At 48.5% G+C, this 12,877-nt stretch overlaps 1 protein-coding gene across 6 annotated transcripts in view; it reads right to left on the bottom strand.

The window, feature by feature from the left end:
* Positions 1-10,398: 10,398 nt before the first annotated feature.
* Traf1 (TNF receptor associated factor 1) overlaps positions 10,399-12,877 on the bottom strand; it is a 19,553-nt gene continuing 17,074 nt past the window's right edge. For 5 of the 6 annotated variants that reach the window (XM_028785087.1, XM_028785083.1, XM_028785082.1 and 2 more), the window contains 2 exons: positions 12,362-12,510; positions 10,399-11,227 (listed from right to left, as the gene is read on the bottom strand). In XM_028785087.1, the coding sequence (XP_028640920.1) occupies positions 11,009-11,227; positions 12,362-12,510 (368 nt within the window). In that variant the 3' untranslated portion in view covers positions 10,399-11,008. Of the gene's footprint in view, positions 11,228-12,076; positions 12,232-12,361; positions 12,511-12,877 lie in introns of all 6 variants that reach the window. The other variant, XR_003713712.1, reaches the window with a different exon arrangement.

Here is a 12,877-nt window from a genome sequence, read left to right as displayed (position 1 = left end):
ACCATGCCTTCACCTTCCCAGTGCTGAGATTACAGGTAAGTACCACTATGCCCCGCTACAAGGCTTTATGGAATACATACTCTGCCCATGTCTGTGGCTTCTCATACTCTCTATCCCAACCTGGTCTTCTGATACACACAACATCCCAAGACTGGCTGTAGACTGTCTCCTGCACTTTTCACTCAGAATCTTGGACTATAACCCACATGGACTGGGTTCTTTGTGGCTGGATATTTACTTCTCAGATAGTCCCCACGTCTCCCATAGGGGAGTGGTTAGGATCCCACTGGCAGGGTTAGACAACCCTGCTTGTGCACCCCTCCAGGGCACTCGACTTCTCTGCTCATCATGTTTTTTTTTTTTTTTTTTGGGGGGGTGTGTGGATGCCTGGTACAAGCAACACAGCTTTCTGTTGAGCTGCTCAAGGGTTGCCCTGGGCATGGGGTTGGAGTGTGTGGGTTGAAGAGCTTCTTCTAAGTGGTTCTCTGACACAGCCAATCAAAGGAGCTATACTCTGGACACCCACTTGCCAGGGTGTATGGTCTTTGTCCCATAACCTCTGAAGCCCAATAATTTATTGAAAGAAAACTATCCATCCATCTGTCTGGACAGGCAGCACTATGTGGACAGGCAGTGCTATGTGGCTGTATGATGCTTGCCCGGCCTCTCACATCACATGACCTTCCACAGCCAGCTACAGGAACACATGTGTATGCTCTTCCTGCTTCAGTCCCAGGAGCCTGCCCTGGGACACTGGTCACCTGGTGTTTTGATACACAAAACATCCTAAGATTGGCTTCAGTCTCCAGATATCCCGCAGAGTTGGGGAGGGGCATTAGAGGCCAACAGGACATTCACAGAACCACAGAGGGATGGAAAAGGAAGCGATAGCCAATTTTTGCCCTTTGAGAATATGGGCTCCTTGTCAAATTTCTTTTGTTTTAAAAGAGATTGGCAAAAATCTGGATTTGTGTATGTATTAGTGTGAAAAATTCTAACTTAACTTTTGATGTTGTTGGTGGTGTGGGTTTTTTGTTGTTGTTGTTTGTTTGTTTTTTTGGAGACAGGGTTTCTCTGTCTAGCCTTGGCTGTCCTGGAACTCACTCTGTAGACTAGAGCTGGCTTTGAAGTCATAGAGTTCCTCCAGATTCTGCCTCCTGAGTGCTGGAATTAAAGGTACTCTTTGGCCACCACCAGGCCAAATTCTAGCTTCTGAAAGCTAACAATTTATTCAGACAATTGAAAAGAAAGCTCAGGTCAATGACAGGCCCCAGAAGAGTGCAGCATTTGCTACAGCTGTGTTCTCTGACCTCCACAGATTAAACTAGGAAGAGATATGCCTGTTCTAGCTTCTTTTCCTCTGCAGGCGGTGGATCCACATGGAGCTACAGGAATCAGCCCTCAGAGGCTGGGACTGCGCATGCTCAGCAGAAGGCTGTTTGGGGACATTGCTACTCAGGACCAGTGGTGTTCTCTTAGACGCCTGGTCTGAGGGCCTTGGAGAGTTTTATTTGCCTCAGTAACCATGTATGGGAGTCTGCAGACACCAGGAACTGTGGGATCATGCTTTGTCATTTAGAAAGCTCTGAGAACATTTCGACCTCTGCCCAGAGAATGTAAGACTTCATGCCTGTCCTTTGAGTTTGTATCTCATGCTTGGTTTCTTTTGCTCCTTCTACATGGTTGTAGCTGTGCCTGTAAAAAGGTATTCTTTTACCCCTCCATCAAAGACATGAAGTGCTTTCTGGAATGAGGCATGCTCTAAACAATTGAGTCCAGATAAATAGCAAGTGCTCCAAAAGAGAAGAGATGACCGATAAGCGACTGTCCTGGTGAGTCACCACTGGAATGAACCACCTAGGGCTTCACGCAGAGCAGGTGCTCTGGACGGAGCAGGTGTTGGGGCGGGGCTTACAGACAAGAGCCTGAAGCCTTGGTTTCCTTAGCTATGCAATAGTGATAACCCCAGAACCTGCCTCATCAGAATTGTTGAGAGGACTGGATGAGACTGAGCAGGTAAAGTGCCTGGCGCAGGACAGCCACCTAACAAGAGGCAACCGAGGATATTTTAATAATGAACACATATCTTGATATGCAAATGCTATAAAAGCATCTAATAGATGAGGTTTGTACCTGAGTGGAACCATTCTCTCTTCAATTAAGTGACTAGAGTCTTGGCAAGAAATCCATAGGTGTCCATATTCTCTCTGACCCTCACCTCCTTCCAAGTTCGGGTACAAGCAGGTAGTTCTACTAGTGACTGCCCCATTACTCTCCCAGCATGCTTAGAGGCTAAAGTGTTTCCTGTCTGCCCCACCACTCACCTCACTTGCCCTTACCTCCTCTATGTCTGTTTTCTGGAAGTCTCTGACAGCTTTTTGCAAGCTTCCCTGATCCATTCATGGCCCTGAGCTGAGTTCCATGGCGTCATTTTAAAAATGTTACTTTTAAAACATTCATTTTATTTTTATTTTTAATGAATTAAACATTCATTTTAATGTCTCTGTGTGACTCTGTGTGCATTCATGCAGATGCTCAGATACCAGAGATATCAGATCTCCTGAAGCTGGAGTTCCAGATGGCTGTGAGCCGCCCCATGTGAGTGCTCAGAACCAAACAAGGCCTCTCCAAGAACAGCAGTACTCTTCACAGCTGACCCGTCTCTCCAGCCCCCATCTTTTTTCTTTTTATATAGGTGTGTGTATGCATATTTGTGAGTGTTTATGTTGTATATATGCGGGTATATGTTGTGTGTTCACCTACACGGAGCTCAGAGGACAATCCGGGATGTCATCATCAGGAATGCTATTAGTCTCCTTTGGGTCATGGTCTCTCACTGAACCTGGGGTTCCCTAAGTAGGCTAGGCTGGCTGGCCAGTGAGCCTCAGAAGTCCTCCTGTCTCCAGGTCCCCAGGCTGGGATACTATATGTATCCCATAGTAGCACATACTACTATGCCGCGTGTCTGAAGGGCCTGAGGATTGAACTCGAGTTGTCTTGTTTGAGAGGCAAACACTTTCCAGCTGTCCCCTAGCCCCTCCAGTGTCATCCTGGACAGTGACTTGACCTTCTGGCTTCATAGATATGTATGTGTCACACAGTATCCTGGAGGGGTCTTGGGGATGATGGAGTACAGTCCCGGAGGGTAGGACACTTAGGAAAGTCCAACTCTCTAGCACTGCTAAGTGGCCTGTGGTGAACTCAGGGGTCTGCCTAAGTACCAGTCATTGACAGAGAGGCACTGTTGTGTAGGGCATTCCAGGTTAAGGGTGTCTGTATCAACCTGGAACCTATCACAAATGTAAATCCTCCATCCCATGAAAACACGGAAGGGAGGGCCTGGTACTCTGTATGATAACCTATGGGAGAGCAGGTTCTTAGCCAGGTTTGGGACTTCTGGACATATCCCTGGATTTCAGTTCGTGAACAGCGGCCGTTTCTAAATCTGGTGAAGCTCTCACGGCCCCTGCCTGGCAGATGTTGAGTGCCAAGCAATGGCTTCAGACCAGCTTCCACTGGTGCTGGTCTGTGACAGTCCCAATCTCACGATAAGACCTTAGCTACAGGAGGAAGGAGGACAAAGGGCCCCTGTCTAATAAGGTCCTGAGTGTCAGCCTTATAACAGCCTATAACTCTACTTTCCTAAGTTCATCGCACGCATTTCCTGAGACAGGCTACCATCTTCACTTTCTAGTCTTTGACATTAGAATTAGGAATTTTAACATAGTATAAATCCAGAAGCTTTAACTTCCTTACAGAATTTCAGTTGTTAAGCAGGGAAGTAGAAAACCATCCGTAGAACTGCAAGCTTCCCTGTCCATCCTGCCTCCAGTAGAGGCTCAGATTACATTCCTTCAACAAAGCAACAGATCCTTGGGAACTGCTGTCTCTGGAGCCACCTGGCCCCTTGTCTCCAGATCGCCTCCCACGAGGTGGCCTGACCCAGAGGCAAGCTGGGCTCTGGTCTGGCTGGGTGGGGGAAGTTGCAGGCCACCAGAGGCTGTCAGCTAAAAGTGCCCCACCCCAGGGAACCTTGCAGCAGCCTGGGGCTCAGAGTTAGTTTAGAACATTTTTTCCAGTTGAAGGGGTCAGGGATACCAGCCAACGTGTCTATCAACTATGTTCTCCTACCATTTAGCTACTGGCACACCTCTGGCTGCCGGACAGTGCCCCTGAACACTCTCTAGTCACCCCAAACACTGGCATTAGCCTTGGACAGGGCTCTGGGAAGGCATTGGGAAGATACAATGAAGTCTTTTTTTTAAAAGATTTATTTATTTTTATTTATGTGAGTACACTGTAGCTGTCTTCAGACACACCAGAAGAGTCCATCGGATCCCATTACAGATGGTTGTGAGCCACCATGTAGTTGCTGGGATTTGAATTCAGGACCTCTGGAAGAGCAATCAATTCTCTTAACTGCTGAGCCATCTCTCCAGCTGCTGTGTAGCCCAGGCTGGCCTCGAAATCCTGATCTTAAAGCTCCATAAGGAGAGAGGAAACCTCTCACTCCATCTCCTCTGCTTCCAGAATGAGTTTCCTCCCTGGAACTCCATAGTAACTAAGATTCATAAAGTTAGAAACTGGCCCCTTAAGAAAACAAAGCACAGAAGCCAGCATTAAGCCTTCCTCTGCTGCCAGAATCCAGGGTTTTAGGGAACATGATTGCTGTACCTGTTTATGTAATAGCTAAATGCCACCTTAGTGTAATTATTCGAATGGCTTTGTTGATGTCCTATTTACTTAAAGTAAGATACAGCCTTACTTGGAATTATGATTTATTTTGTACACTTAAAAACAAACTCACATTTAGAGATCATATTGTGTGAGGATAAAATAGGTCTTCTAGACTAAATCATTTGGGTTGATTAATTGCAAATAACTGGCTTGATTGTGAGAACTGCTGAGGCCAGTAGACACCCCCTCGCCTGTAGACACCCCTTCCCCCCTCCATAGGGCAGGCAGTGGGCAAGGCCAGCTGCCCTTCCTGCATACAAGGTGACTTTCATCTTCAGAGAAGCCTCAGTTTGGTTCCAAGCACCTGCTAACAGATCAACTAGGATAATCCTTTCATTAAAACTGACCAATTATAAATGGTAATTACACCCAGAAAATTCCTTTCCAGTCATACCTAGATGATTACTGAATAATTAGAGGCCATAAAGAAGCCAGATTGGTCTCTCAATTAACCAGGGCATTGATGAAATTGCTACCTCTTCAGGCTACTGCAATGTACAAGAGAATGAGGGAGGCAGCCTGAGCCAAAAAGTATGTGGAGGCTGAGGCTTAAGCTAGGGGCCAGCAGTGCTGTGCAGAGGCAGACATTAAGATAGCCTGGACTGGGCAGAGAAAGGTGTGGGGGGTTTGTTTAATAACTTCTTGATACAATAACTTACTCCTGTGCATGTCTCCTAAGCATCCTGGGTTTCAGTCTGCAGGTTATAAAAACAGGTACCACAGCCACTGGATGTTTACTGAGAGTCTCGGGGTGTAGCTCAGTGGTAAAGCATGTACTTAGCACCTATGAGATCCTAGATTCAACCCCCGGCATAAAACCAAATATACATTTACTGCATGTGTTCTGTTCTACATACTGGTGTTTGAGAAGGTCCAGTGGGGTACCGATCAGCATTGGTTATAACAACTCATTTCCTGAGCCAGGTTTGGGGCTAAGAATTTATGCCGATTACTTTCTTCATTTCACCCTGAGCTTGTATGGGAGCACATCTGTGATGCCATTTTACCGGAAAGGAACACTCACAAGCACCCTTGCCCCTGGGCCAGTGGGATGGCTCAGCAGATGAAGGGTTTGCCTGCCAGCCTCCTTCGTGCTGCTGAGTGTCTCTTGTCTTGATTAGAACACTTTCCTAGCAGCTCTGGGGTCAAGTCCATCACTGAAAAAAAATATCAAAGCAAGAAGACTTTCCAAGGTACAAAATGCCACCCATCCCTCTGCCCTGGAGAAGCTTGTGTGAGGCCCCAAAGCAGCTAACACTGAGCCGACAGATCCACAGCTTCAGCCTTGCCAAGTGTCATAGTGCCAGAGGAAGGTTTCCTTCTAAGATCCAGCGCAGCCACCTCTGAGCCTCACAGGAACCTCAGTTTTGTTATCCAAAAAATACAGACTATGGTTATCCTTGCCAGGGAGGTTGGGAGTTTGCTCATAGGCCCAGAAAGGCCCCAGAACCACTGAACTGACCTCTCCTGATACCCTCGTTGGCAAGGAGATGGCAGTTGGGGCTGGCTTACACCCAGCAAGGTTTCAGAGCCAGCTGTGCTGAGCCAGTGAGAGCTAAAAATAACTATCTTACAGGGACACGGAGGGGGGCAGGGCAGAGTGGGGGAGTGGAGGAGGAGGTGGGGGGGACACTCACTCACCACAGTACTCCCCACTTGAAGGGACGTGTGTGTAGGGGGATCCCTATCCCCAGCTCTGCAAAGCTGGCCACAGGCCACTTGGAGAGGGCAGGGTCTGTTTCTTCTGGCCAAGGCAATGGAAGGATCAGAATCTTCTCCTGTGGTTGGGTGTCAAGCTCACGTGACCGATGGATATGTTTCTAAGTTTCCTAGAAATCTAATATCCAGAATGCTGAAATCACTTTAGCATGTCAGCCACATGGCGTTAGTGAGATAAGTGAAATTCTCTCTTTGCTGTCAAGTCTGTGTGGTAGGTTTCAGCACCTCTCAACTGGATTCAGTCACAATTCAAGGGCTGCACTCATTTCCTGTGGCTGCTGGGACACATTACCACAAACTCAGTGGCTCAAAGCCACCTTCTCCCCCAACCCTGGAGAGTTAGCTGCCTGAATCGAGATTTCCAGGGTGAGATCAAGTTGTGAGGCTCTGGTAAAGGTGCCCCTCGTGCTGCACACAGGCCTCTAGGTCAGCTACATACTGAAGTTTCTATTGTCATCTCTGTGTTTCTCTTCATTTTCATCTTCTCTGCTTTGGGCTCTTATGGTTCTTTTTATAATCTCTCTGGTGATGACTGCCTTACTGCTGTACGCCCATGTTCGTTAGTGATCTCTCTACAGGACAGGTAGCTCCAGGGGCAAAGGTGAGAGTATAGTCAGACTCCTGCTGAAGCCAAAGCTCAGTCGCAAACTAACTGTGGCCCATGGGGCAAGTTACTTCATATCCCGAGACAAGACTACATTTGTCTTACCTGTGAAATTGATAACCAGTGCAGATTAAGGCAACATAATTAGAAGGTGAAGTGCTTGTCATCTGCAAAGGGAGCTTTCCCAGCAGAAATATGTGTGTATATGTGTGTGGTGTGTGGTGTATGGTGTATGTATGTATCTCTGTGTGTATTTGGCATATGTGTATCTGTGTGTATCTGTGTGTGTTATGTGTGTATGTGCATATGGTGTGTGTGTGGTATGTGCTGTGTAGTGTGTGTGTCTGTGTAGTGTCTGTGTGTGTGGTGTATAGTATGGTGTGTATGTGGTATGATGTATATGTGTGTGTATACGTGTGGTGTGTGTGTGTATGGTATATGTTCCCATGTAGTAGGAGACCTGGGTTCTGGCAGTGTGTGGTGGTGTCCTGAGTTAGCTCACAGGGCTTAGTGGCCTCATTTAATAGATAGGAAAACTGAGGCCGAGTGAATATGGGCTTCTGAAAAGGTTGCCCCTCAGGGTCTGTGTCTATCACCACCCTCCTACCCGTGGTTTGAGCTCAGAGACAGCAAGCGACTGTCCTAACAGTATTTTGAGGGTCTTGGGGTACCCTCATCACCCCACAGTACAAAAATATATATGGGACATGAATGTCCCAGGGAAGACAGAGGTAGCAGGGAGGAGCTGTGTCTCAAACAGGCTCCATCACTATTGGGCTGGGAACTACTGCATAGATGGATCTGTGCTTGGGGGTGAGAGTATGGAACAAGATTAGTTTTGTGTACAGAGTGACCCCAGCAGGCTCCTGGCTGTACCAGTAAGGCAGGCTGTGCGCCATGGCCAGAAGACTTAGGCCCACATGGCTTGGCTCTTCTGGAGGAGTTGCTTCCCTGAGTGCCCCCCACCCCACAAGCTCTTTCCCTAAAACTTCTACAAAGGGGCCTGTCTGGGGAGATGGCTCAGTCAGTAAAGCTCTTGCTGTACAAGTGTGAAGACTTGAGTTCAGTCCCCAGCAGCTACATAAAAAGCCACCTACAAGCACCTTCACACACACGTGCATGTGTATTCACACTCACATGCGCGCGCACACACACACACACACTCACACACACACACACATACACATTGAGAGATAGAGAGGGGACTGTTGCTAACTCTTCAAATACAGTCCCTGTTGCTGGGGGGTGGGGTGGGGAATGGATCTAACTACTCCATTGGCTTGTGGGAAGCTGAGGGTATAGGTATTGTGGGAGGGGAGGAAATGCTCCCGACTTGGTAGGTGGCCTGGTCCAGTGTCTGCCCCACTCTGGATCTTCCTATTGTTCTTCAGTGGTTTCTGGCTGGTCATGTTAGCACTGTAACTCTTGAACTTTCCCAGGAGGAAAAAGCATGAGACAGGTGAGGCTTGAGGAAAGTTCCTAGCAGAATGCCAATGGCCCAGGTGACTATAATACCCAGCTCCCTCTGGTATGCTCCCTAAATCCCATCTGCACCACATGCGTGCACTCTGTGTAAACACATACATGTGTGTGCATGCACACCCCAGATGTGGAGGCAAATGAAATCCAGCTTCTGGCACAGGGTCATTAGGGGATCCCACCCAAGAAGCCTCCCCGCCAAGGCAGAGTGCTGCAAGCAAAAGGCGCCTCTGTTGGAGAGGAAGCCCAAAGGGCTGGCAGCTGTTCCAGGAGGAACAAGAAAGCATACTAAAGTATCCCCAGGAGTGCCCTTGAGTCTCTGGGATCATGGTAACTTTTCTTTCTGCCTGGTGCTTCCTTCATGGCTTTTCACAAGTGTTTCTCATCTACATAGAACCTCACAGTCAAAGGCACAAATCAGTTCTTCCCACTTTTTATCATTGTCTGTGGGTCACCTGCAGACTGGACAATGTGGCCTCTGAGCAAATGCAGGGTTGGCAATATTCTGCAGAGTTGGCCCTCAGACTGCGTGAAGGACCCATTGCCTTCCAACCATGTCATGGCTGGAGGTGTTACTGGAGGGACATTGGGAGGGAGATTGGACCCTGAAGAAGGGGCTTGCAATACCAGTTTCCTTGCCATGGTTGCTCTGGCCTTAGCTTTCCCATATGCAAATGGGTACAATCTCATTTCACTGTGCACCTCAGTGGGTGTCTGAGAAACCCAGTGAAATGAGATTTGCCAGCAGCTTGCCTCCCTGACCTTCAGTCACCTGGAAGAGAAAACACAGGGCTTCTTTGAAAGATAGACCATCTGTCTGTCTGTCTAAACCACTGTCTCACCCTTCTGTTAACAGGCCCAGGGCCCTGCAGGTGTGCGAGAGCTCATCTGTGATGATTTCTGTGTTCTGGCCAGTTGGCTTATCTATGTTTTGGCTGGTCCAGCCTTTGGTCATCCAGCCCTTGCTTGTAGCCAAGACACGCCCCATTCCTCTAAGGTTGTTCTCTCCTCATATTTCAGGCTGATTTGAGGCTCTCTTCTTCCATGAAGCCTTCCTTCATTTGTCCAATGGATTGATTCTATGCTTTTCCCGCCATTAAACTTTCAATGGTAATTATCATCATGTGGGCTTCCTGGTGAACTAGAAGAGTCAGGAGAGTGGGTTGCATGTCTCACTGTTTCCTCTGCAGTGTCTAGGCATAGATGACACACATGGCTGTCTCTAACGCTTCACTGAAAACACAATGCCTCTTACACTGTGTGAAGACAACAATCTCCTCCCATCAGAAGTACACCATTAAAGGTGTGGAGATGCAGGTAAGCAGAATGCTTGCCCACCATGCAGGAGGCCCTGGGTTTGAACCCATCACCTCATGTAACCAGGCAGGTTGACGCACACCTATGATACCAGCACTTGGGAGGGAGCTAAAGGCAGGAGAATTAGGAATTCAGCATCATCCTTGATATGTGATGAGTTTGAAACCAGTCTGGGCTGCCTGAGACTTTTAAAAGAAGGAGATGGGGGAGGGGGAGGGAAGGAAAGGGAAAGGAAGAAGAGTAGGAGGAGGAGAGGGGAAGGGAGGGAGGGAGGAAGGAAGATGCATGGATGGAGGACTGGCAGACCCTAGCAGTGTAGACCCCCTTTGGCTGGGCACTCTGAGCAGTCATGAAGGCGCTGTGTGTGTGTGTGTTGGACACCAGCCCCAGACATGCATGCTTGGGTGTGCTTCTGTCTTTTGGGTAACGAGGCTGGTAAGTTTAGAGGTTTAGGTGAATGGGGAGCTGAAGGGGATGAGGATCCTGGGTATTTCCCCAGAATCCTCTGTGGGTGTAGTCTCACAGGGACAGGAAGCCTGAAATTCAAGGCTTTTGTTGTTTGTTTGTTTTATCTGTAAAAACATCAAAGATCTTTAATTCCAATGAGCAAGCAGGACAGCTTCTGGGTTTACCTGTTTGCATGTCTGTTAACATAGGAACTCAGTCCAGGACAGGTTAAATTCACATTAATGTCTGACCCTTCTTTCTGCCCTGTGACCTAGTTTTGAGTCTGAACAGAGAGATGGGGCATTTTTCCCAGTTATACCCTGACCTCCAGAGAATGTCTAGTAGGAGTGCCCCTCCACTTAGGCCCCACAGCCTCGGCTCAATGTCCGTGCCTCAGGCCAGGCTCTCTTCATCCTGATCTAAGCTGGTCTCAGCATTCTGGACCTGCTGGCATGCTGGCCGACTGGTGTTGTGTAGTCTGTGTGAAGACAGCACTTCTATCTTCTTCTCCACTGTCTCTGTACACACAGCTCAAGTCCTTCCAGTCTCGTTGTAGCCACAGCCAAGATCCTGTGCCGCTCAAGTCATGCCAGCCTCGGCCCATCCTTGTCCTGGACTGTGGGCTCCAAGGGCAGGGCCTGGCTGTCTAGCTAAGTCTCCCAGTCTAAGCTGGTTCCAGTCAGGAGACACTCTCCTCCCCCATCCCTAGGCACTGGTGTCCACAATGCATTTGAGGAACATTGTGTCATCTTTTACATAGGCGTGCTTGGATGACTGCAGCTTGCTGAGAGGGAAGAAGAGCGGGCAGCCACTGGCCACGTTGGTCTCGCTCTGTGGCCGCTGGAAGGAGGCTGAGCTCAGGTCAGGCCGGAAGGCATCAATGGCATGCTCACGGTTGTTCTGGTCAAGTAGCATAAAGGTGACCTGTAGGGTGGGAGCAGGTGGAGGGTCAGGCTTCAGAGGATGGCACTATTCCTCATGGAAGCCAAGTGTTTGGAGTCAGAAGGGCTCCATGATCACGGCTTGGGCTGTGCCTCTGACCCTTAGTTCACATGGGGTGGAGGCGACAGTGTCAGGACTTCACATCTGTGCAAGGGAGTGGAAGGAGCATCTGGTACTATGACAGCTTCAGGCTTTGTCCTACACTGGCCCACACAGCAGGAAGTCAGTGGAAATTCTGTGTGTGTGTGCGCGTGTGTGTATATGTGTATATGTGTGTGTGTCTATATATGTGCATGTGTATAAATCAGAGGTCTTCCTTAATTGCTTTCCTCATTCATTCATTCATTCATTCATTCATTCATTCATTCATTCAGACTTTGAGATAACTGTTTAAGATATGCTGTCTGGCTAACAAGCCCCAGGGGTCCTCAGGTCCCCTCCTTCTCAGTTCTGTGATGACAGGTGCCTGTACCTGGCTTTTGATGTGGATTCTGGGGAATTGAATTCACCATTTAAGCCTTCTCCCTAGGCCAATAGCAGTGGGAAGTCTGATGTCATAGTTACATTGGTGGCTGAGACTAAGATGTACTGACAAGGAGGCTGGACACAGGCACCTAGCCTTGGCTCTTGACTCAGAAACTCGAGCTGGGACCTCTCATGACCAGGCAGAGAAGCAGATTTCTGCTGGGAGCGGGGCTTCTGCAGAGCGGAGCATCTGCTGTACCCAGAACAGACCATGTAACCTCCCTGAGAAGTGGGTCACCTAAGCAAGATGCAAACTCTGCCCTGGCACAAGCCCTTGAATGTACCCCAGGAAACACGGCTTCTCACCAATTGAAGCTGTTCTTGTTGTCACCTGAATTCCTGGGAAGGGCTTTAGACAGCCTAGTGCTTGGGTCTTCACCCTCCTCAGGGTGCTCTGTTCCAGACACTGCAGCTCCTGCTCAGAGGGCTGGGGGAGTATTGGCTGCAGGATTTGCATTTGGCTTCATTTTATAAAAAGAAATTGATTACAGTAACCATGGGAGGCTTGCCCAGGTCTCAAGTCCATGGCTAAAATCAGCACGACCCAGGTTACCATGCCCTCCCCAAAACCATCTTCTTTGGGGCCCATACCTTGTTCCGGAAAGGCCAAGGCAGTAGAGCATCATATTCTCCTCTCATGATCACAATGAACAGGGACAGGTGGGTTTTCTTGCCTGAGCCATCTCCGTTCAGGTATAAGCGCAGGCACAACTTATAACCATACTTGGCAGTGTAGAACGCTACAAGGTGAAGCCAGTGTCATTACAGTGTCATTGCAGCACTGGGCAGTGTGGATGAGGGGATGGGGTTCAGCAGACAGGGACCTGAGGATATTGGGGTTTGGGGCCCAGCTCTCTTCTCTAGGAGAGTGTTGAGGAAGGCCATACTCTTATTGCCTAGCCCTGGGGCTCGCACACTTGACAGTGCTGACTTAGCAGTGGGGTTGAGCTGACATTTGTGGTTTTAATACATTCCTGGGGTTCCATGTTGCCTGCCTCCCAGTTACACATGGGAGCTACCATTTAAACCAACCATCAAATAATTAGAGACTGAGAGGGAGGGGAGTGGCTGGGCATTGTTTTTTTTTTTTTTTTTTTTTTTTTTTTT

Source organism: Grammomys surdaster, unplaced genomic scaffold (genome assembly GCF_004785775.1).
Source record: "Grammomys surdaster isolate TR1022 unplaced genomic scaffold, NIH_TR_1.0 125098, whole genome shotgun sequence".
Taxonomy (NCBI): Eukaryota; Metazoa; Chordata; class Mammalia; order Rodentia; family Muridae; genus Grammomys; species Grammomys surdaster.
The sequence above is the reverse complement of the archived record's forward strand: the minus strand, read 5'-3'. Positions and strand labels throughout refer to the sequence as shown.